Source organism: Epinephelus moara, chromosome 13, assembly GCF_006386435.1.
Source record: "Epinephelus moara isolate mb chromosome 13, YSFRI_EMoa_1.0, whole genome shotgun sequence".
Classification (NCBI taxonomy): domain Eukaryota; kingdom Metazoa; phylum Chordata; class Actinopteri; order Perciformes; family Serranidae; genus Epinephelus; species Epinephelus moara.
The window spans coordinates 28,272,449-28,298,855 of NC_065518.1; the positions used below are offsets into that span (position 1 = coordinate 28,272,449).

The 26,407-nt window shown below is 43.1% G+C and overlaps 1 protein-coding gene across 1 annotated transcript in view; it reads left to right on the plus strand.

Moving 5' to 3' along the window:
• spata20 (spermatogenesis associated 20) overlaps window positions 1-23,645 on the plus strand; it is a 72,643-nt gene extending 48,998 nt beyond the window's left edge. The window contains exon 16 of the mRNA XM_050059548.1: window positions 21,224-23,645. Coding sequence (XP_049915505.1) covers window positions 21,224-21,394 — 171 coding nt within the window. The 3' untranslated portion in view covers window positions 21,395-23,645. The remainder of the gene's footprint in view (window positions 1-21,223) is intronic.
• The last annotated feature ends 2,762 nt before the right edge of the window (window positions 23,646-26,407 follow it).

Genomic DNA, 26,407 nt, shown 5'->3' on the forward strand with positions numbered 1-26,407 from the left:
CGGCGGGATTCGCCTTTCGTTTCTGCTGCTGGTTGAAATCTGTACTCGCACAGCGTGCTGAATGATTTATTTTGCTCGCACAAAACTATTTTTAGTCGCAAATGCTAGTGCGGTGACGGACGGAGTAAAATATCGCCACACTGCCAACATTTTCCTCCGTCCGTCACCGCACGCTGTTTGATTGCGTTATCAAAACACGCCGCTATTATTCGGCCTTGCTTTTCACTTATTCCACCGAACACCGAATGTGTGTTTTTTTTGCAATATTCGGCCGAATATATTCAGTTACCGAATATTCGGTGCATCCCTATAAATTATATTTTTTAAAGTTCATGTAGAATAAGCATGTAATTTTGTCATAGGCTGATACTATTGTACAAAAACAGAAAACCATGATAGAGATGGGTTTGCCTTTTTGAAGGCATAATCACACCATATTTGATTTAAAGTGAGTTCTTCTTTGAACATGGGGCATATATCCAGGTGGCAATTGGACCTCTTCACCCCATGGGCCTTGGTTCAACCGCACTGCCTGCACAGTCTATATTTACGCCTCTGCCTGAAACTAACAGTCATTTTGTTTTTAATTAGAATGAGTCGTTTATATCTACATACAGAGTGGGTCCTCTTCTATGGAGTCCACCATGTTGTTTCTACAGTAACCTAACATGGACAAAGCAATCACTAGCATTCACGTTTTCGCATCAGCCACCGTAGTTCTCCATGTTTGGCACATGGGAGAAGTTTCTGTAGGTTGCAATCTGCAACTGAACCTCTAGAGGCCACTAAATCCAACAAACTGGACCTTTAAGTAAAAAGCACAGCATAGGAATACTCAGTAACTAGCAAAAGTCCTGCATTCAAAATCTTCAAGATTGGGTTTTTCCTTTAACCCTTATCATAGTTTGTTTTGTTCTTTCCACAGGGAGAGTGCTGGAGCAGTGTGTGTCAGACTCACAGCCTTCTTTCCAGAAATGATTCCATAGAGTTTAGCATTCACTCTGACTTAAAATTTATTGCAAAAAAAAAGCCATAACATGATGCAGTGATTTCAATGTCCTTATATTGTAATGGTAGCATTTTTGGTTCCATTCAACCACAGAGCTTATGGCTGAGGTCAATGATGGTGTCCACTGTCACCTGCCCTCTCTCTGCCATGCACCATGCACACCAACTTAAAGGACAGCACCCTCACCACCTTTGGAGGGTGCGCAAAGACAAATGTGATTACAAATTAAATGAAATGCAGCTCCTACAATCTTACTTTAGTAAAAGACAAATCTAACAGCATCAAATATACTTAAACAAGCACCAAAAGTAAAGGTACTTATACAGAATGCTAATACTAGCTAAAGCTGTCATATAAATGTAGTGTATAAAATGTCTATTTCCCTCTGAGATGTAGGAGAGTAGAAGTAGAAAGTAGCATAAAATGAAAATACTGAAGTAAAGTACAAGTACATCAAAAATGTACTTTAAAGGGATAGTGCATCCAAAAATGAAAATAAAGCCATTATCTACTCACCTATATGCCGACAGAGGCCCTGGTGAAGTTTTAGAGTCCTCACATCCCTTGCGGAGATCGACGGGGGGAACGGGCAGCATACCTAATGGCAGACGGCGCCCCAGACTTACGTCCAAGAACACAAAATTGAATCCACAAAGTATCTCCATACTGTTCATCCGTAGTGATCCAAATGTGCTGCAACTGCGACATAAAAAGTTGTTTGGAAAAACGTCATATGAACTCTGTTTTTAGCCTCACTGTAGCCTGTAGCTCTGACTGCTTCTCTGTGCTCCACGTTCACGTGTGCACGCTCAGGGTGATCGGTGATACACGGTCTCTGAAGAGCAACACTCTCGTCAGTACTGATGTCCAGATTCTCAAGTGCAGGCATCGCCAATTCCCAGTCTGAGCAGCAAAGACTTTCCTCATCCGTTGGCATTGCTTTGCATTTGAAACAACTACACCACCAGGTTTCCAGTGCTCGACTCCGGTATTCTGCAGCTGGCTGAGGGTTAGGCTCATGAGCTGCGGCGGCTGCTTCATCCAGTAGCCTGAGTTCCGTCCGTACAGGCTACAGTGAGGCTAAAAACAGAGTTCATATGACGTTTTTCGAAACAACTTTTTATGTCGCGGCTGCAGAACACTTGGATCATTACGGATGAGCAGTATGAAGATTAGGGATGGGCAAACGATCAAAATTCATTATTCGATCAACAAAAAAAATTAACGATCAATTATCGATTAATTGATAAGCGAGTATTTCAAAAGAGAGAAAACAAAAGAGTGCAGTGCAGACTGTCGCCGCAAGAGAGCGCAGCTGCCCCAGTTTTGAGCTTCAACCCCCCAGGCCAAAGAGGAAGAATGGTGCGCATGCGCAGTTTACCCCTGGGTGTTTACAACCGTTGCCAGCCAGAGTTACAGGCTTCAGTTTTCAGCAAAACCTCCGTCTTTCAATGGCGAAGTGTTTTCAGAGGCCTCAAGGGAAGCCGCCGAGGCTTTGGAGAGTGATGAGAGCCTCCGTCTGTTTCTGATTTTTTGCCTGGCGTAGGTCCGGTGGGGGTCTCGTAGGCCCATCGAGCCGCCGTGCTCGCCAGGTGGAAGGGTCTCGTTGGCACGGCAGCTCGCCGGACCTATGCCAGGCATTGTAGGGGAAACATTGCGACTATCGATCAAAATTATTTGTGATCGATCAAAAGCCTTAACAATCAATCATCGATAATCGAAAATTGATGCCCATCCCTAATGGAGATACTATGTGGATTAAATTTTGTGTTCTTGGACGTTAGTCTGGGGCGCCGTCTGCCATTAGGTGTGGTATCCGCTCCCCCCGCCAATCTCCGCAAGGGATGTGAGCACTCTAAAACTTCACCAGGGCCTCCCTCGGCATATGGGTGAGTAGATATTGGCTGAATTTTCATTTTTGGGTGCACTATCCCTTTAAGGACAGTAGTTGAGTAAATGTACTTACTTACATTCCATCGCTGATTGTAAAAATACTGAGACTGGTTTTCTATTCGTCAACCACAGTCCCCATAAACATTATATTTCAGTCAGGAACACTTTGGTCAAAAAAAACTTTATTTCCATTTGAAGTATCTTATTTGGTGGTATAGCTCTGTTCTGGGGCCTCTCTGTCTTTCCTCGGGCCTACGCAGAAAGCCTCTTTCACGCCCCTATGTGGAAAGGCGGAGAGAGCACACCTGTCCGCCTCTCTGTCTGCCCTTCCACATGTCAGAGAGGGAGGCAAATCTCCCTGCCCTTCCATGCGCCTACATGGAATGCCTAAGGCAGGGAGAACAGCAGCAAAGACCGCCCAGTAACAGAACAGAGCAGCATCGATGGCAAACAGAAATGACGTTGATTAAGTCAGACACAGCATGAGAAGGAGGAGCTGGGGTGGAGGCAGGTTGCAAAGTGACTTGCAGACTTGCAGACTCTATCAGCTGACTACCTTCCACCAATCAGCTGCTCCATCAGTTAATCAGCAGTTGAGATCAGCTGATGTAGCTGGGATGTGAGCTGAGCTTGACATCGTGTCCTGCCTGAACTAACGCTATGCTCAATTTCAGGTCAAATTACAATCCTGCATTTCTAAAATATGAACTGTTTAGTAACTCAGCCTGGTTTTCACCTTAATCACAGTAATTTTCTCACCACATAAAGCAGTTGTGAAAGCACTTTATCAGACTGCATTGGCCTGCTGTTGGTGGTGTGACTCTGATCATTTGTACATTAGCACAAGATGGATTTTTTTTTTCTTTTTTCCAATTATAGTAAACAACCACAAAAATCATTCCAATCCCGAAAAATAACATTCTCAAATCCCCCCAAGACTTGTCTGGTTTTCTCTCTCTTTTTCTCTATTAGTGCTTTATGGAACACATTTATACAAAATGGAAACCACCCAGCTTTAAGCATGGTGATTTACATTAATAGAGCATGCGTTTCTGTGTTCTCAAGGTTGTTCTGGTAATAAAGCAACAAAGCATGTGGTTCAAAGTATGAATTCCTGTCAGAGTAAGATTTACGTGTGTGGTCTTTTATGACTTGAATAATGTTTTACAAGGTCTGTAATCCCCATTGTGAATTCCCACTGTTGTTAGCCTGAATGCCTCTTGTCAGCGCTGCTTATTAATCAGTCTCTGCAGTGCTTTTGCCCCCCCACCCCTCCAAAAAAAAAACTACTGTATCCAAGTAAGTGTTCTTGGCTGTGTTGCATGATTTAAAGTCAGGCAGTCACAGAGAGCAGTGAAGTTTGCCGGCTCTCTCTGGAGTGCACTTAAGTAAGGAAATAGAGTGGATGAGAGAGGGAAAGGTGTCTGTGGCAAGTGTTAAGGAGGACCACAAGATGACGGTGTCAGTGAAGGATGCGTTGGGGCAGAGAGAGCAGAAGGTATTACAGGGATTTTGTAGGATTTAAGAAATAAGACAGGAGAATTCCTGGTGAGAGATAACTGTAACTAGACAAGTTTCCGGTTTATTCCTGCTTCCCTGCCCTTCTACGTCTGTCTACATTCCCTCCAAGAGGAGGAAGGGAGCGGGACAGACGGGAATAGAGAAGAGGGAAGGGAGGAGCATGGCCTTTAAGAGGAGAGAGGGTCCTTTTGAACACATCTCTGGAGGGAAATGACTGTGAATCCCTAACAAGACCTGAGAGACACAGGGACGAGTTAGCAGGGTGACAAAGAGGGCAAGCAGAGGGAGGGAGGAGAGGAGACGGGTGGAGATAGCCAGAGGATAACTAGCACGGCTAACAGCACAATGCAGAGGAGGATTAGAGCTGGGGCAGTCTCACAGTCCTCTCCAGTGACCTTTGACCTCTCTCACTTCAATCCGCTGCCTTGTTACACCTCTACTCATTTCTCCTCTCCATTACGATCCCTCTGTTCCCCTATCAAAGGCTGGATGTGTGTGTGTTTGTCCTTATGTAGTATTGTGTTCCAGGGATTGATTCTCCTGTTCTCTGTAAATGACCTGCTAAGCCCAATAACCAGTCAGAGAGCAGAACCCAGCTTGATTGACAGCTGTGGGAAAGGTCCCAGATGGTTCCTGCAGCAGGAAAATGCTTCTCAGGCAGATTGCAATGCATTCACCCTCCTCCTCCTGCTTTCTCTCCCTTGTTTTGCTCGTCATCGAGCTATAGACTCAGACATTTATCTCGCTCAATTCTTCTTTGACGTGCTAATCTGAAATTTTACATATCCCTCCATCTAGTAATTCCACCATGTGCCCGTCCATCCATAAAGCTGTGGGGGAGGTTGTACGTACACTCAGGATCCAGCAGAGAGTGGACAGCTTTAGTGGTTTTGACGGAGATATAATCCTCTCCCCGTGGTTGTATCTTGTCTGCACGTCTGCTGCAGTTCGAGCTTGACGTCCCACACTTATCCACATCTCAGCTTGGTAAATAAAGCCCATGCCGGACAGATAAGAAGTCTGTGCACATGTGCTTACACACAAGCACAGTTGCGGATGCCCAAGTGTTTTTCTCACTCTGTCCCTCTCTCTTTATCTTTATAAGCCGTGAATGTTTTCCTGTGATATAATCAGGGATGTAGAGGAGGTCAAAGCAGTTGTCCAAGTTAGGTTTAACCACTGTTGTGGAAGAGGGTTTTCCTCAGGCTGCAGACAGAAGGTGGTGGTCACTACTGTTTTTATAGGTGTTAATGGAAAAACAAATGCTATTTTATTGTAGTTATAATACTATATCATCTGTATTAACCTTTTCTATTCTATCCCTCTCTATCATAGACCCGTTTTTCTCTTTTTTATGGGGGGCAGGGGATCTTACGGGGGAGATAGCAGTTCAACCACTTGTAAGTGGTATACATTATCTGCAAGCTAGAACCTAAAGATTCAACACATTTTCACTCCAACCTCGTCACATACTGACGTTTAGGTCATGGACTTTCCACGTCAATGTACAACATGCAAGGTACCCTGGGTGCGTTGGTTGATGACGTTTCGGGACACCTTGTCAAGTTCTGCTTGTTACATGCAATGTCTTCTTTCAAGATACACTTCATTGTCATAGGAAGTAATTGCACTACATTGGTACCACGCCTCGAAGTGACAACAAAACATGTGATTAGGTTTAGGCAAAAAGAACAGGGTTTGGCTTTAGAATCTCTCTTGGGTGAAAGTGAGTGTTTGTTGGACCCACCCACTTTCATCCTTGTCCAGCCGTGTTTCCCACTGACGCCGCATGGTGCTATTAAATTATAATGGCAACTAGGGCTGGGCGGTATTCGTGGTGATGGTAACTTACCGCAGTAAACATGACCCGCAGTGCTACTTTTGTGGTTACCTTCATACCGCAGTACTCCGGCTACGGCGGCAGAGCGGGGCCCGGCGGCCGGCCGGCCTGCCTGCCTCATGCACCTCCCTCGCTACGTGATGGAGGTGGCCTGGCCGACCACACCAAACCCAGGCCCACGGGAGAAGGGGGTCCGGAAGCCGCCGGCCCTCCCTCTTCCCTCTAACGTTTATACATACTAGCCTATATAACGTTTTATACACAATAATAGATGGATTAGCAACCGTTTTACTTCTGACGATAAATAGTTTCCTTCCTAGACTTGGCTTGGTATGGCTTTTTAAATTGTTTTATTTAAGGTGTAAAAAAGTAGAGAAGACGATACCGCGATATCATACTGTCACCGCATACCCCCAAAATAATACCGTGATATTGATTTTAGGGCATACCACCCAGCACTAATGGCAACTGACCACGTATCAGGCCAATGTTTTCACGTATCAGGCCAATGTTTTTGTTGGTTTCTGACACCACAAGTCACTGCCCAAGCGCCGGATTTCGACGACTTTGGCGTGAGACCAGGCTAATAAATAGACATTGTATTTTGGTTAGGCTCCTATTCAAACTTTAAAGTTTAAAATGTATAAGGTCTTAGAACACCATGATGGAAGTATGTGATGGCCATCTCCACACTCAGTTATATCTCATAAGTTGTTGCAGTAATTTTTGAGTTGAAACCATTTGTTACACAGATTTGATGCAATAATTAAGGTTTTTTTAAGCATTGGTGTATTGATAAAAATGTTAAAAAAATTGCTCCAAAATACCACATTAAGGCACAAAGATCTTGAGAAACACCATAGCAAAATCTGTGCTGTGATGTGGTATCAAAAGTTCTGACATTTGGTGATATCTGTAAGAATTGCAGGCAATCACTTCTGTTCTGGAAACTGCTCAGAAACCCCCTTTTTGTCAAGACACCTATAAAAGCCACACATCCTCTGAATGCCCGAGGTCTCTAGTTTGTCGCTGTAAAGTTTCATGAGGCTGTGAATATTTAAGAGGTCACAATAGGTTATTTTATACAGTGATGTCCCTTTCAAAAAATGGGGGACTAACATCATCGGACATGAATAAAACTGAGCTTGTTAAATCCACAAGAGTCTCAGCTGTCCGCTAGTACCCAATTTATGAATGTCCAAGACTATTTAGGGACCCCAGTATGCAGAAATATTCAAATACAATAGGCAAAAATAAGAGGTTTGTACTGCATTTGCTTGAGACTAGCATAAAGTCAGCATGTTTGTAAAGGACAGACATGTGGGTACCTATGTTTAGTAAGGTATCCTAAGGTAAAGGGGCCCCTATGAAAATGGCCATGCCAGATTTCCCCTGGCCAAAACTTAGCCTAACTTTGGAGTGTTATTTCACCTCCTTCCTGATAATCGCATCACCACCCAGAAGGACATGTGCATCTACTGCCAGCTCATCTAACACCACTGAGCAAGGAAACGTTACAGCCAAGGAGGACACCATTAATGTTTACATCTCAGGCTGTCACAAGCATGAGCCTCTTGTCCATGAGTAGATGCTTGCCTCCTTCTGTGCGGTGTGGGTTGGTAGAAAGAAAATAGTTCCTACATGAAGCTGCTCACACAAAGATCTATGGATTGTCTTGAGTGGCTGGGTCATGATTTCTGTAAAGAGGCATTGCTTGAAATGTATTTTTGGAGCGCTTTGAGCACCACAAGCTGAGTGCCATCTAGTTCCATTATATTGGAGAGAAAGCTACGGCCGATATCTCCATCACTTGGCAACTCGCCCCAAAGCAATTTAGATGGATGAATAGCACAACAGGGAAGAGAGAAAATATGTTTTTAATTTGGGTTGAACTGTCCCTTCAAAAACAGAAATAGTTATTGCTATTTTTTAAATTGTAAGTGCTTACATAACCTAATTTATAATTTATTACAAAATATGATTTACATCTTTCATTTAACAGTTTCTATGGCCTGGATATGTTGCCTGTGAGGGTATAAATTAGAAAAAAATAAGAGAAATTAATATTATTTCCATTCCAGACTAGTCTCAAACCTTCATGTAAACTTTTAAAAAGAATAGTTTAAACTGTTATTACGAAACCGTTGTGTGATCAGCGGTGGAGAAACTCTGAGCCTAGCCAATTCCTCCACTTCTTTTAACTGATCCCTCTTCAAGCTACAGCAGACAATGACCCTGATAAAGACCTGTGAGACTTAATTTTTGCATAAACCGTACAGTGTGCCTTGGATTGTTTTTGAAGAAGAATATTCTTCGCTCATGCAGTGAGCCCTTGACAAGATGGAATGAGCCCTCCTCTTAATTTGAAGACCCTTTGGGAGACAAAACTATTTTGTGATCATGATGTCTCCCACTGAAATTAAATTAAAGAGGACATAAAATGATTTTGTTTTTAATTAATTCATTTTTTAATTACTTCAGCAAGCTGGTCTGTGATACTGAAGTACTTTTTTTCCCTGGCACAGCTCTCACTTTCTCCACATCTCATCAAACGGTCTTCTCGCCCTTCTCAGTTGTTCTTCCTCCCACTGTAGATGGAGCACGATTTTTTTCACGTCATTAACAGACAACATATGTCTGTACATATACATTACTGTAGCATGAAATGAGATGTGGGCTAGAGCACAGATGACCTCCTGCGCAGTATGATGTAACAGTCCTCATGTTCCAACCAGTGAGACTTTCACACGTGACATAAGACTCAGTTCCTCTACACCTGCCTAAGTTTGCAGTTTCCTGTGATGAGTTGGAAACAAAACAGAATTATTTTTTTTATCGATTCTGACCTGCTGTGTCACTGAGAGCTAATGAAACACCTCTCCTGGAGTCTCACACTCTCACAGTCTCACACGTCGTAACAGTTGCGAGTTGTTCTGGGGGGTCATTGTCGGCCTTTCGCCAGCATGACCCTGACTGCGGTTCAGTAGCCAAGGTCTGAAATTAATTAACTGAAGTATTTTTCATTTATTTCAGACTGAATCTATCATACTTTTTTGTATTTTTAGAGTTTTCTTGATGAAAAGACTTACAGTAAGTGATCAAGTTTTACAGTCAGTAATTATGTCTAATTTCTTTCATAGTGTATCTTACTACGGTTTTTTGAGGCTGATGCAGGTATCAGAGTCCTGCATGTACCTGCTGGGCATGAATTTTTCATGTTTACTAATATTTTTGGGACTTTCTTCGATCATAGGACTAACGTATGAATTTGGAGAATGGGCATAGTTCCCCTTTTGTTTTTTGCAAAGGCAAATTTATACAATACAAAACACTATTAACAAATTCACCTAATAAATAAACCAAACCCAACTACAGTAATTTAACACTAAGTAATAGTTATATTACTTGGAACAGCAAAATACATTTTGATTTGGGATCTGTAATTGTTTACCTAACTCAAGAGAGACTCAGCAGCCAGACATCTCTACATTATCTGTTTAAGAGGGGCTTAGATTACAAAAAGAATAGCTAGTCCACCTTAACATTCCACCTCAAGTGAACCAGGTCAGGTTCCAGTGGGAGGCTAACCTTGCTTACCGACCTCAGGGCTAACCCCAAATCTGCATTGTGATTGCGACTGGTAGGTTCCAGTCATATAGGAATCAGTGCCATGTTGGCTACAGTGTTCGGTACCCAACCCTTGTGGGCACCGGGTGAAGCCGAAACTATCTGATCCAAAACCCTTCTGCAACGGGAGGGGCTGTTGATGACTTGTGGGAGGAGCTGTGGTGGATAAACAGGAAACAGCTGATAGTGAGCAGCTAGTAGCAAGAGGGAAACGCAAACCTGAAAGACACTGTAAAGATGAGCAACTGGGGAGACAAGGAATTGCGCACCCTCCTTGCCCTCACAAGCGAAGAGGCCATTAACCGTCAGATGACGGGAACAGTGAGGAACGGGCTGACTTACGAGAGAATCGCCGAAGGACTGACTAGCCGCGGCTTCCCTCCCACATCACTGGTTACGTCACATGCTGAGCTACACATTTTGATATTTGCTCACGCCCCCCATTGCCCCGAAAAAGGCACATTCTGTATAAACAAAAGTAGGTAGGCGGCATTTTGCCGCACTCCCTGATTTTGTTTTTATACTGCCAATGCTGAAAAAAGACTGATTGGGCTTTCCTGCAAATTTGCACAATTCCTATCTTAAAAGGGCTATTGCAAGGTAACAACAGCAGAGTTCTCCAGGTTGATCTCTATCTCTAGCAAACTCGGTGAATGGCATTTGTTTTATCTCCAAGGTAACAGATCTAAAAGCAAGAGGGTCAAAGTTCAGGGCATAACGTTATGACACAGTAGTATGTCCTGATTGTGTGCATACTGCATGCAACAGTACTTACTTTTTAAGGGCAGCTGCAGTACATACTAAAAGTAAACAGAAAGAGTATGCGATTCGGAACGCACCCTATGTTTTTTTTTTTTTGTTTGTTTTAATGTTTTAATAATTTAATGTAAATCTAAATTAGCTACCCTTATCAAGCCTAACTAGCCGCCACCTTTTTTTTCTCATCATGCTGTTAAGTTTATATTACAACTAAAAATTTGACTTTAACTCAATTATCAATGTGCAAAAACTGCTGGTTAGCACATAGTATTTATAAGCCATGACGACCAAATCTATTTCTTTCCATTTCTAACTCATTCCAGTGTAAATAAGAGTAACTTAATTGTGAATTCAACTGCATTAAAACACAGCACAGGACATCACAGAGAGCAGGAGGTGACTTAACAGAAGTTTAACACGCTGAGAAAACTCTCTAACTTTATCTGCAGTCACTCATTTTAAATGTCGATACAGCCGATCACACAGCTGCTGTCGTTATGTTAATTACGTCAGATGGCTTCGCGATTATGCAGTACTGATTTGATTACCACCGCAGCGCAGCAGCTTGGATGACATTTTAGCTGCGATTAAATCCCTCAGTAATTTCTTCCTTGTTTGGTTGTCTGACAACAGAAACAGAGACGTATGTAAATGAAAACAACTGTATCGTAAATTTGTCTGGATGAAAACACAGTACAGGTGACTTGTGAAAGGAGGCAGGGCGGAGGTTTCCTGGACTGACACACATTACAGCAACACTGTCTGCAGCCTTCTCCAGATAAAATGTAAAACATATTCTGTTCGCCTATAATTCAACTTTCATCACCTCGTGTTTCCCACTTTTCTAAATTTAAAGCAAAACATGCTGACTGTAGACATTTACTGTTTGGACTGTTAACGTGATCAGTTTGATAATGCAGCGCAGGATCTTCTGTTCACGAATCTGAACTCACACACTTCATCATCTGTTCTTCCACTGGAACTGACCTTCTACAGATATTTACAGCTTTGTTTACACACAAATCTGTGTGTGTAAAACTAGAGTTTGCCATGAGTGTGGCACGCAGTCTCTCTTCCTCTCTTTAACTATTTATAGCGTATACATATCAGGCTGTAACGTCATCTGATCTAATTTATCTCTTTTTTGGGATCAGAGATGGGGCGACAAAATCTATTATTATAGGCTAATTATTACTCTGGTTTTGCTCTTCCTGTGTATATTTAAAAAGCCTTTCAACTCCAGTTAATAAAAGGAGTCCATATGCAAAAAATTGGTCCTTATTAATTCCTTTAAAGGTCCTTTTATAATGAAAATAAATGCAAAGTGGTGTTTGATTCAGTAGCCGCAAAGTCCATGTGTCTTTCCAAAGGTTTAAATAATTAATGGAGGAGTGTTCTCCGATTGGAAAAATGAATATAACTGAAATTTCTTCAGGAATTAATCAGTTGAAAGAACTTTCGCGCTTAGTTAAACCTTCCTTTGGTCCATTATGGCAGTCAAAGACACTGTGAGGCATACATTGACTCACAGAGCGTGTATAGATCTGCAAAGCGTCAGTGAGAATAAAGATTTGCTGACAAGGTAGTTGTTGCTTTCTCAACAAGGTGTAGTTATAGGACTTAATCAGTGTGGGAAGTCAAACAGTCCAAACTCCCATAAGTTCTGACTGCGCAATAAACAGGGATTGGTCCACTTTTGGTTGGGTTGCCGGGGTGATGGTGTCCTGTCACATCAATTTTCTTGGAGAACAGTGCATCAGAAGATGTATCCATAAAAACAGGTGTAGGTGTTTTCCTCTGTGCCACTGTAGTGCAAGAAGACATGACATTTACTTAAAATCTTAGCTTAATCCTTCTGTGCTCATAACGCTCATATGTCAGATTTGATCTCATTCTTAACTTGACATGACTTTTATGACTGTAGCATATGAGAATTCCCTTTCATCTTAAATGCAACATAAGCTGATGGAGTATGTCATAGGTGTCAGGGCCTGATGGAGGAGAGGGGCCGTTAATTCTGCTCAGACACTGAGGCGTCCTCACATCCCAGCGCAGGAGCTGGTGATTTAGTGGACAGCGTCCTGTAGACTCTGTCAGCAGCTGAAAACTGATGCTCAGCGTGACAAAGGACAGAGCACACCGCTGGAACACGCTCGCCCACTCAACTCTCGTTCATGTCGGAAGACACACAAGTGAACCTTTGTGTGTGTGTGTGTGTGTGTGTGTGTGTGTGTGTGTGTGTGTATTCATTCATTTTTTTAGGTCTCAATGAAAGTGTTTCTGTGATTGAAATTGAATAAAAGAAGGGAGTTTGACATTTAAAATTGTAACTGTTTGACCTTTTTATGTCCAACAACAGTAGCAATTTGTGTTTCTCTCAGTGCAAGACAGAATATCACAGACAGTGTGAGACAAAAGGCAAAATAGTAACACCGAAAACATAGCAGCGTGTTCCTCAATTGTGCATGGAGGTAGAAATGACAAGTATGGATAATAAGATAGACAGTAATTATTGCATTCACAATATCATTGGCATCAATCTGAGTCTGGTAACAAGATGAATGAATGAAAATGGGTTGGACTCATAGGATTTATTCAATATGTGTGTCTGAGAGCCTGTGTGCAGTGATGTTTCACTCTATGGGAGCACCTGCATTAAATTCTGTCAAATTTTGAATTTTGAGCGTTTGGGGTCAAATTTTGAGTTTATTCAACTTTGGCTCTAAACCTTGTGAAAAATCAGCGTAGTCTTCACACCTATGGCTCACGCAGCTGCCTGAGAGAGCGCAGCTGCATGTTCCATCGGAAATAATGGCCTGTCTCTGGCAGTGGCGCCCCCAAGGCAAGGCTATGAAATGACAGCTGATACATGCACTCTAACCCCATGGGAGCTATGGGTTACTACACCTGTGCAATATAACTGGAGGTGCAGTGTTGAAGGGATACAGCAGATAGCGCTAGAAAGGCATAGTGTTGGCACAGGTGCTCTTTGGGTGCCCTCGGCTTGAGAGAACTTCTTAGGTACACCGAAAGGATGGCAGCTGATAAACTATAGAATGCTTTCATATAAAGAGGAGTTGTTTATTGTCTTTTATTAAGGACCTTTTCAGTGATTGTAGAACTGTAATACCCTCCCATATCGTAATTCTTCAAATAAAATATATTCGAACCCAAGACCTACTGCGGACACCTTCATCATCCCCATGTTCTATCATAATGCACCAGCTATTGAGCCTTCCGACAACTGCAGAGCAGATTTTACTGTGCATGTGTTGTACCCCAGTGGTATGATGATGTGATTTTTAACCTCCTTGCCCCATGGGGAGCCAAGAGGGGCCATAGCCACCCTGATCCAGTTGTTGGCTACCCTGGAAATCCAGAGTTCTCGCAAGAGTACAATTTAAATTTGCTCAGCGAGTCACTCTGGCAATCAGTAATGATGCTCATTACCCATGCCGTTAGAGCCGAGCTGCACCAATCACATCAGTGTATCTGATATAGGCGGGCCAGAGGCGAGCAAAACAGATGACGACAGCGCTGCGACGGCAAAGTCCGGAATCAGTCAGTAAACATTGCAAGATGGCTACGGATGAACTCCAGTTGTTTGAAACGTCTTTGGCCGCTACAATGAACGAGTTAGACTTGGCTTTTTCTCTAAAAGAGGAACAAAAGACAGCGCTCGAATCCTTCCTTTGCAAGAAGGACGTTTCTGCTGTTTTGCCGACCGGATACAGCAAGAGTCTAATCTATTGTTCTGATTGGTCGTAGTGTTATCCAATTGCGTGCAGTGATATTGTCAAATGCATGTTTGGTGCCGCCCCTCGAGTTGGGCCATTTTCATTACTCACAGCCAGACCCTAAATCTTTCTAGATTTGGGTCTATATATCCAGGCTAGTTGTTGGCCCCTTCACTGGCTGAAATATTTGGAGGCCAACATTGCCATCTTTGAGAGGCTGTGGCACTTGCTTTTTAAGATATATCAAAGGTCGAGTTTCCTTGTGAAACTAGACAACCCAAGGTATCCATTGGAAACTAACATGTCGATATATCTCGTCGGGAAGGGGGCAAAACAATGCTCCAAAGTCAGGCTCAATTTTGGCAAAGTAAATACTGGCATGGCCTCAGCTAAACTTGAGAAGCCTTGTTCCAAATAAATGTTTTGTTCTTACAATCAAGGTACTCCTTCAAATTGAAGTTGTATATTTGGTTTGTTTGCGTTTTAATGAAAAGGACAGCCTATTTGAAGAACAATAAACCGCATAACATATACAGATACAAAACATTAAAACAGGATTGTTGTGGAAGTCAAAATGTCCGATAATTAGTAATATGAACTATAAAATAAGTAACCAAAGTATATTCTGAACAGAAATTTAAACACAACACTTTTGTTTTTGCTCCCATTTTTCAAGGCACACAGAAATATATATCTTGGGCGCATGAAAAAAGTCACAGCTATTTGAACTTAAATCTGTGAAAAATGGGAGCAAAGACAAAAGCGTTGCATTTAAATTTTTGTTCAGTATATATCACTATGTGATTCTTTAACTCTTATATTGACATAGTTTTTAACGTAGCCTATATACATCAACAGCATAATACATTTCCAGATATGTAGTTATTGCTTTTGGTTTTGGTGTGCCACCCCAAGGTTATCAGTAGCCCCATCTTGTCGCCCCTATGAAAAATTTCTTGGGTTGCCACTGATCTCTGGCGGTTTCTAACTGGTGCTTTTAGTGTAAAAGCCCTGTAGCATTTCAGGTGTTCAACTGGGTTGAGATCTGGTGACTGCAGATGCCAGAGTATGACTCACATAATTTTCAAACCGTTGAGTGAGCCCTTGTGCCCTGTATGGAACCACTTGTATTTATTATGATGTTCCACTCATTCATTTGGAGTTATCCTTAATTTGTATATTTAGAAGAAGCCATATTAATGTGAGTTTGTGTTGAGTGCCAGGCTTGAACCCATGCTGTCCACATTAGTCTGGATGCTAGAGCTCCCTCAGAGTAAGAGGAACCCTAATTCATAAAGAGGGGAAAGAAAAGATGCCTCCTTATAAGTCCATCTCCACGTCTTTGATTTATTTGGTGTCTTTGCCTTCTTCCTTCATTTCAAATTTCTCCTGCCTATTTATTTTCCTCCAGTGCTCTCACCTCACCCTCCTCCCTGGCCTCTCTTTTCCGATGAATATTCAGTTAAGTAAATGGATCTGATGGTGAAGTTAGTGTTAACGGATGACTGACAATGTGTGTGCCGCATGTGGCCCTGCCGCACCGCCTCCCTGCGTCGCCCAAATTTTGTGTCAGAGTGTGAATGTGTGTGTCCGTTTCTGTCCTGGGGCGGCGGTCCAGATGCCAGGTTGTTATGATGACTGAGCAGGTCCCTTCGTGTGTGTGTGTGTGTGTGTGTGTGTGTGTGTGTGTGTGTAAGACAGAGCAGAATGAGAGGGATGGAGGAAGTAAATCGCCTCACGCTTGGGTGCACACGGCACTATTCACAGCCACTGTCATCACTCTTCCTCAGGTATGTCGGCGGCTCTGAAGAGTGTGTGTTTGGTCTGCTCTTTGTGTTTCCTTTGCTTTACCTCGGCCTGTGAGTCTTGTGCGCACTCGCTGGGTGAGAAACCGAGGAGAGAGAAAACATTAAAATGGCTCCTGAAGATTTTTGTGTGTTTTTGTGTTACTTCCGGCACAGGTACACTGTGTTCTTTGAAAGCGTCTGAGCTCGACTGCTTTGGCAGTGCGAGAGAGAAAGAGTAGGAGGGAGCTGTCAGTGTAGGGACATTTAACGGGTGGGAGTTGTGTGTGTGTTGATGTGTGTTTGTTTGAGGGTTGCCCAGTGTATGAAGGGATTAACCCTGTGGGAGTTTGACTGCACTCTCATGTGTAGCCAACTGTGCTGTCTGCTACAGCTTCACACACACACACACACACACACACACTCGTGCGCACACAAATTTTGCCGTACACAGAATACACGACCACACACTTTGCAGTCGCTTCATCACATTCACAAGCCTCATATATACGTTCACACATAATCAGTCTCCCTGTCACTCTGTGTTGCTCTCTTTCTCCATCACTCTTACACACACACTTGTCGTGTCCAGTCCCCAGGGGTGTGTGCGGATAGTGTTGTTGTGACACAGTCAGACTACAGCATGACCTTTCAGTTGAGGGCGAGCGGCTGGATGTGGTCTGGGCCCATAGAGGGACCGCATGAAGCTGACAAGCAGAAAGAAGAGTCGGGACAGAGGGGAAAAGGTTTGGCTTGGCAGGGAAATCCTCCTCCTGTCTCCATAGCAACAGTCACACCGCTATGACCAAATTTCATCACACTCTTCACCAGTCTTCCCCTGTGCGTGTGTGTGGTTAAGCTTTTAAAATGTTTTTCCCCCTCTACAGCGATCTGTGTGAATCCATAGTTTCCTGCGTTTCAGGTTATTTATGCTCTGAGTTGTGTCTGACAGGTGTTCCAGCATCACTGTAGAGAATAAGATAAGATAGGGCAGCATCGCTTCATCATCCCCTCAGGAGGATTTTTATTTACCAGGCATCACATTTAGCAGTGGGAACAGACATACCTCACCGCTACGGAGACGATCCTCAATGGCATGAGACAGCAAGCGCAGCCCATTGATAGTTTCTTGGCGTTAGAAGTGCAGATGGCTACCAGCACAAATGAGCATCTAAATGGCTGAGTGGAGCACTGGGAGCACATTGAGGCAGCCGTTGAATGGGAGCATGAGGTCTCATTGAGGCAGGATGGAGAGGAAACAGTTCTGCATGATGGTGTGGGTGAATGCTGCTGGCAGTCCAACAGGGGACAGAGGAGGAGTGTCTGGTCTAATGGCCAGTGTAGTCTAATGGCCAAGGCTAGATTAAAGGTAAAGGCAGGAGCTGACAGCATTAGGAGTACCTGATGCTCGAGTCCCTTTTAGCCACCTGGGTACATGGCTTGGTTGAATTAGTGCAGTGCAGTCACACTGAATGGAGTGGGCTACAGATTATGGGGACCAACCTGGTAACCGTAAAGTCACATGGTCAGCTAACATAAGTGCGTCTTAAGGCCATGACACACCAAGCCGTCGGTTGGCCGTCGGGCACACCTGTGCAATAATCATGCTTTCTAATCAGCATCTTGATATGCCACACTTGTGAGGTGGGATGGATTATCTCGGAATAGGAGAAGTGCTCACTAACACAGATTTAGACAGATTTGTGAACAATATTTGTGAGAAATGGTCTTTTGTGTATATAGAAAATGTTTTAGATCTTTGAGTTCAGCTCATGAAAAATGGGAGCAAAAACAAAAGCGTTTATATTTTTGTTCAGTGTAGATGACCTGCTCCTAATTTTTGCCACAACGCATCGTTTGTAGCCAGACAGAAGACTGAAGCTTCTCTGCTAGTGTGCTGCTCATGCTACACCTCCAGTGTAGACACAGTGTAAGGGTCTACAGCCATGGTAGTTGCAGGCCCTACAGCTGAGGCTGATTTGACAATCATTGTAATGTCAGAGGAATGCTGAAGTCATTAGGACACATCATCTGGGAACCATAAATGTCTGTACCAAATTTCACGGCAATCTATCCAATAGTTGTTAAAATATTTCAGTGTGGACTGACCAGCAGCAGTTAAAACAAGTTTTACTCAGTGTCCACTTACTCTTGAGCTTATTGAGCTTATTATTCTTGAGCTTTTGATGTAATATAGTCATCATCAGTAATTTGCTCAGTTTCTGTTAAAATGTTCCAATTATGCATGATTCTGGGAAACCTTGATGACTTCTCGTCTATGTTGATAGAAAAATTGAGCTTTAAATAGATTTTTGACTTTGAAACCGTCAATAAAAAACATGTTTTTCAAAGACTTTTCTGACAGAATACAGTCTGTAAGCATTCGACAAAAGCAAAATGACCAGCCGTAACTTGGAAGTTATCCTCTGTTATTCATCTTACATAAGGTCATCTTACAAAAAAATATTAGACTGTACCAGTTTTTGTTAAATTTGCTTGTCTTCTGTTGTTTTCCGAAAGAAACACCAATGGACCTGCCCTTAGCTATAGGCAAGCATGGCCATCACAGAGTCAATACAGTAGCTGGCATATAGCTATAGAAGTGTTTTACAGCTAGGTGTATTGAAATGATGGACATTTCCTGCACCATGTCTAGCTTTGATGATCAATCAAACCCGCAGCCATCAGTGACCCTCAGTCTACCATCTGAGATACATGTCAGTCCTCTCTGGCAGAATTCACCTGAGATGAGATGTATCACCGGACGTCTCTCCTCATTCTGTCTCTTTGTTTCCTCCTCTCCCTCCTTTTATCTCTTCTGCCTCTGCTTGTTGTTTATGTTGTCATTTCTCGCTCCGTTGTGAACTAGAGGTGTTGCCGGGCCAGGAGGAAATGACACGTGTTTGACAGAAAGCTGCCTTAGGGACGGACAGGGCAGCCCTCTTTAACTTCACTCTGCTGCCTGTCCAAGAGCACCAACACACACACACACACACACACACACACACACACACACACATAAGCAGATACAAAAACAGGGAATTTCTGTCATCCTCCGTTTTGTCACCTTGAGCCACATTCACACACTTGTCAATAATTTCACACATTTGAATGATTTGTTGTGGGTGTGGAAGGGCAGCACTGGGGTAGCGGTGGAGTTGAGGTCTATTTGGGAACCACTTCTGCTACAGGCAGGACACGTGAGCCACATATCCATCCACACACTCTATTGTCTTTCTTCGATTGTGGGCATGAGACGATGGCAGCTACTGACCCAAGATTGTATGTTATTTTTAGGAGGGTTATTTCAGTTTGTTTGAATGCTTATGTGTATTTGTATGAGACATGACACAGCTGTATTAAAGCTTGAGTGCGGGAATTTTACATATAAATGAATGTCCATTACAATTAATCCGTTGCCAAATGAGTTCACTGATTAAGCCCATTGCCACCAGAGAAAGCTCTCTGTATTTCGCATTATGCCAGAGTTGTGGTGTCTGTTGCGACTGTCTTGGGCTATCACACTGAAAATAATACATTTTACACCAACCAGCCAGAGCTAAAGGGAGCAGGAAGGGTGGAAAGACCATATGGACGCTATCACAGAAAAACCCAAGTGTCCATGAAAAGTTTCTGGAGAGGATGCTCCAGATAAAAAAGAATCTCAGTGTTTAGAGGAAGGTTTTAAGTTAAATAAAAAAAAGCAATCAACAGGCGTACACATAAGCACATGAATCCACAGTGTTTCTGTAAATACTGTCCCTGCCAGAGGGGGAAGACAAACGTTCCGCACACCAGCTTTAATGATAAATGAAAAGTGATCACTGTCACAACTGGGAGTCATACCTTGCTGAGATGCTCCACTGAAAAATGAATGCTCCACAAATTGTTCCTAGTTGTATTGGGATAATAAGAAAAGCGTGAGGCTGGGATTTGCCCAGGGTGGAACTGGGTGTGTGTGCTTTCTTGTGTTTGTGTGCAACATCAGTGGAGCAAATGAGAGGATTGTGTGCCTACTGTGCTTGACTGGAAACACTAGGGGCTCAACACACTGAGCACTAGAATTTTTGGTGAGCTACCTAGCTGTAGCTAACTTTCTCATAGAATTAAACCACATCAGCCAGTGCACATAATGGTACTTCAATCTTTAATCCATGTGCCATACGGGAGGCTGCTGTAGCATCGCTGTATAAACTCTTACAACAGCAGCTGAAGCATTTTAGTCAGCAAGCTAATGCTAACAATGTTAGTTATCTAATGCTAATCAGAAGATCAAAGATACAATGCTTTTATCTTCACAACTTTATCTTCATTCTTAAGATTCTGTCTCGTTTTCATAAAGGACTGGACTTGTGATATCATTGACATTTTGTTGATGTGTGTTGAAAATAAAACTATTACTAACTAATGTGATTAATGCAAAAGTGAAATAGATCAATTAGTGGTTAAGGAAAGGTGGCAAACCCTTGATTTTATTTACTTAACTTATTGTAATCATGATTTATGTAGCCGAATCCATTATATTTTTGTATATTTATGTTGAGAACTCCAGTTAACCCAAAGACAATATTAACTTTGTATAGTGCTCCCAGGGCTTTCTATGATCCCAGAAAAGGTTTTCTATCCAATAGCTTTAAGCAGAGTGGAGCACCCTAGAATTGAAAGCATGGCCGTGCAAACACAATGGAGGCCGAACAAAAGACAGCAAAAAGGTTATCAAACATCTAAAAAAATTCCATTTCTGTGTAGCTTTGCCTTGGTCTTTTGCATCCATTCCTGAGGTCCATCCATTAAGGATTTTGTTGTAGCCATTGAGCAAATGTTCAGTGAAAATAGTTGTGTAGAAAATAATTCTGGGACCACAGAGAGCCTAGAAACATGAGAACTTTATACACTTGTATTGTTATGGGCAGACTATTGCTTTACTGTCTTCTAGCTGTTCTGGGGCTCCGCAGTGCAAGTAATGGTGAAGAAGGGAAAAAAGGAAATTTTTTGGCATATTAAACTGACACCATTTTTCTTCCTCCTTTACCCCTCCTTCTCTTTTTGGCAGGTTTTGATGCTCATTGACGGCACTGCAGACAATTTCCTGTGCCAGCGTCTGCCAGCCCTCTCTTCCATGTCCCAGCAGGGTGGTGTCGCCACAGCCTACGTCTGCCAGGACTTTACCTGTATTCTTCCTGTCACTGACCCCCAGGAGCTTCGCAGGCTACTGCTGGATTGAACGACGTAGATTGGGGCAGAATGGCGACTGAAAAACAAAGTGACTGAGATTTTAAAAGGAGGGCTGTTACCTTCATATACTGCACTTTTCTAATCTGCAGCCCTAACCTAGCTTATCTCTGCTGTTTTTGGCTAGTGTAGTGGCTGCTTTACCATGCTCCAAGCTCCTAGGTGACTTCGTCTGCAAGGTATTTTGGTCTGCAAGGTATTTTGGTTCCATTGTCAAAACCCATCAGCTATTGGTCCAATGACAATAAGTTTCTGAGGGTATGAGGACAATATTTCAGGGAAATCTGGTGAAACAACAGATATATGAGATCTAAGACTTCCTCTTCTGTGTGCCCGTCATTTTGGCTAGTCAGTATTAACTGATATCTGCATGTGAATTCCGATACAAAAAAAAAAAAAGTTGATCCTAAGCTAGCTTGTCATTGGACGATAGCCGATGGGTTCAGAGATTGCATTTCGGACAACGCATTTCGCCTCTCAACACCAACTGCTTACCTGCCGCTCAAACATGATAGTTCAATACTACTTGGACTTCAAACTGAAACCGGAATGCTTCTGGTACCAAACTCTTGTACCGTTGCACACAGATTCTGCATACATAGGCAGATATCAGTTCATAGAGATTATCTCAGTTCCGACTTGTGCCCCAACTAAGTTCAACCTATATTCGAAGACCCAGTGTACTCACAAGACGCAGGGAAAATGTGACTAAGGGTTAATTTGAGTTTAACCTACGTCACAGCAGGCAATTTTCATCCAATTTACATCTCGCTCAGTCCACTACCGACTTGATATTCCAGTATTACGCCTACTCACACATATACGCCATACCACCGCCAAAAAATCTTTTTGCAATCAAAACCTACACAGACCTCAAAGTATCTTCTAAACACAATATTCCAAACTTTTTTTTTAGCCAGGCACACTGGGCACTGCATTATGGCTCTATTACCTGTCATAAATAATGGATAGCTATATTCTAGCACTTTATAGAAAAATTATGGTAAACTACATAACCTAGAAGAGTCGCTATTCAGACTATAAAAAACTGTATTGTAACCTTAACTATGCCAGCATAAACATTCTTACCAAATATAAATGTATGCTTCAGTGGCTCTCGCTAGCAAGTCTGACTTTGCCATATAACGCCTGGGCCGACTGCCCACGTGAGCCGCGTGGCTCAGGTGTAGCTCTGCTGCACCACAGCTGCAGCTCATCCACAGATTGCAACAAAAATAGACAGTGAAAATGATCTGTTGATAGTCACACTGACATTATACCAGCAACATTACACCTCTCACTACAGTTTCTATGTCTTAATCAGTAGGATAAAAAAGCATAAATATTAATTTCTAACATAACACCTCTTGTTTTGGTTTCACATTAAGGCCCTCTAGCATTTCTGTTGACATAATCCTTTCATTTGTTAACACAGGGTTTTCATTGTAAACTACTATTGGCCATTTTTAAAGGCAAACTTCTTGTTTTGTTTGAGCCCCAGCAGTACAGCAAGGTAGCTGTCACACACAGGGAGAGGTTGGCAGTGTGGCCCAGGCGTAACAATCCCTAATCCAGCCTATTCTTTTGTGCAAGACCAGCTAGATATTACCTCAAATATCAACTTAAGTTTGTTTTAGCAGGCTTTCAGAGATCGTTGATCAGTGGAGCCTTACTGAAATTCAGGAATGCAAATGTCCTTATAAAGAAATACGCACAGCAGCAGTGGCAGCCTACTGAAAACATGTAGCACTTGTACGAAATGTCCTGGCTTGACTGTTAGCCCAGAAGTAAACTGCAGACTCTTATTAATAGACTACAACCTAAGAGCACTTGGATGAATTGGACTGGCAATATTTTGCAGATGAACCAGTCTGCCCTGTCGTCCTCTCCTGGCCCTGTGTTCCTGCTCCCACATTCATGTCACATGGATCTGACAGTGGAGGCCTGCATGCCTGTGTGTGTGCTCAAGTGTATAAAAAAAAAAAGGTTGGTCTGTACGTAACCATACATTTTAAAATTATATGTGTGTACATTTGAATTCATCTGTAGTCACGTCACAGTGAAGGAGCTGCTCCTCAGTTTACCATCTGCCCTCAGCCCTGATATCTTGGACTCAATGTGAGAGGATCTTCTCCACTGCTGCAGAGACTTGTGTCTTGTGGCTTTTATCCTGAGGTTTAGACAACAACAATGCACTGCATGTATACGCACAACTCTGAATAATAAAGTTATTTCCCTTATAAGCAGTGTTCATTTCATTTTGGAATGGGTGCTTCTTTTTTGTTTGCAGTTGTTATTTCTGGGGTGCTCAACTGTTGTCTTGAAACTAAGCTTTGTGAGTGGGATCACTCAAACACTTGAAAAAGTAGCTTCATTTTTTAGGTTCAGTTTACTTTTTTATGGCTCCATGCTGGCAATAGCCATGGCCAGAGGCATTATGTTTTCAGGTTGTCTGTCCGTCCATCCATCAGTCCGTCGGTCTGTCACATTCTCACGAAAGTGATAACTCAAGAACGCCTTGTGGGAATTTCTCCAAATTTGGCACAAACACTCAATTTAGCCCCATTTCCACCAAGCAGTCCTGTACGCTACGGTTCAGTTCGCTACGCTTTTTTCCCGTTTCCATTGTGAAAAGTTGTGGATGGTACCAATGGAACTATTCCGTACCATCCCCGTTTTTGGTACCCCTACTGTTGGGGTACCTAGCACACAGATCTGGTACGAAAAGGTGGAGCTGTGAACACTGCAGTCCATTGATTGGTCAGAAGCGGACGGTCACTCTGCTCAGGGCTGAGCTGTGGCTGGATTTTAGGCTCATGTAACCACTGTTCATACTGTGGCAAGTTTTTTTACTGTAACTATAAAATGAAAGGATGTTTTACTGCCTCTCGCAACAGCTGTCGTCAGAGAAAGAAATTAATTTAATTCACCGGGCCGACTGCCGGCAATCTTTAAGTTGGAACGTCAACCTGTAATGTTACGAAATGCATGAGATGACTACGTGAATCCATCAGCACACCTTAAATTTCTGTGACCATTGACCATTACCATTGCTTTTTTTAAATGGCATACACTTTTAGTAATAAATGGATTTTAGAGTGTTAATTTCAACCGGGGGCGGCACGGTGGTGTGGTGGTTAGCACTGTCGCCTCACAGCAAGAGGGTTGCCGGTTCGATCCCGGGTGTGGGAGCCCTTCTGTGCGGAGTTTGCATGTTCTCCCCGTGTCAGCGTGGGTTCTCTCCGGGCACTCCGGCTTCCTCCCACAGTCCAAAGACATGTAGATTGGACATGTCTCTATGTGTCAGCCCTGCGATAGTCTGGCGACCTGTCCAGGGTGTACCCCGCCTCTCGCCCGATGTCAGCTGGGATAGGCTCCAGCCCCCCCGCGACCCTCAAGAGGATGAAGCGGTTAGAAGATGAATGAATGAATTTCAACCAGGTTATGTGAACTGCATATATCCCAATCCTCACTCAGGAAAAAAAAAGTGCAGTGGAGCGTTGTTGCTGTGGGCTACGGCAACACTAAACCCCTGAGCTTGCCTGAGAAGGACTAAATGCACAAACCTGCTATTTTTAAATATCCCACAGAGAGAGACTCACTGCAGCCTGTTTTTATTTGGTTCTGAAAATGTTGGCGTGTAACTCCATTCTATGGACAATAAACGAGGTGCAGACTTCCATCTGTGTCACCGGTAATGAGGAAATACAGTGAGTGCTGGATGGAGCAGTGAGTGACAACAACCCCGCTCACATTTAAGAGTACTGTTTGCGGTGGAAACGCTAGGGTCTAGGTGCCACGTCTGAAGAGTTACTTTTGGTTCCAAAGGTACTATATCGAAAATGTTTGGTGGAAACGGGACTTTTGACTCAACAAAGAACTGATTACATTTTGGTGGTCAAAGATGTACGTCACTGTGACCTTGCATCCTTCTCATTCTCGTGAGTGTGATATATCAAGAACATGTTGAGGACATTTCTTTATATTCGCCACAAACATTCACTTGGACTCAACAATGTTTGATCAGATTTTGGTGGTCAAAGGTCAACCTGCTCCTCATGAAGATATAAACGCCTCATTCTGAGGTCAGGAAAACACAATTCCTATTTCCAGGTCACTAAAGAAACATTATATTATATACCATTTCTGCCAATATATTCCCCTAAATCCTACCGACTGGATCTTCAAGATTTGAGGAATACTAGCATATGTGACATGATATGTTGGATATTTTTGTGACAGTTTTATGATGAGTTCTTTCTCTCAGTCCAGGATGGGAGATCTCCTGCAGGAACAGAGTGAATCTGTCCCAGCAATCTGCCTTTCTCTTCTTTTGTTCTATAAATATTCATCATACGAGAGAAACCCACTCTTGTGTATCATTTTCCTCGTCTCTTCCCCCAGCAGGCTGGATGAAGGCAATGTAAACTCTGTGTGACTGTGTGTTGTATCCAGAAGGTGCACATGGGAGAGAGAGTGTGTGTGCGTGTGAGAAAGAGAGAGAGACAGATGGACCGCTGATGTTGAAGGAGGAGAGGGAGTTTGTCTCAAAGGGCGCTGCTTTGGGCTCTGGAAGCGAAGGAGAAGAAAAGACTGGAGGAGAGACGCACCAAACGTGATGTTTCCATCACAGCATGACGGCAGCCTTGAACTGTATCCCTCACCTCACCCGAGAGGTGACATGAATCATCGCCTTAGCCACCAACGTACTGTAAGAACACCTAGACCATCTGCACTTGTTTACTTTTGCTTTCTCTCCTCTTTCTCCGTACGCTTTTGTCTGCCAATTCCCTCCCCTCCCCCTCCCGTCCTCTCAGATCTGGCGAGGAGAGCCTTGTCGCCTCAAGAACGAGGGAAGTCATTTTGGCAGACGGCTGCTTCTGTGGAGGAACGAGAAATTGCCAAGAGAGGAAAAGAAGAAAACAGGGTGAGGAGGAATGTGAGGCGCAGAGACTGACAGGGATAGGGGAGAGCGATCACTCCGTTCCATTTTAGCTCTGTCGTG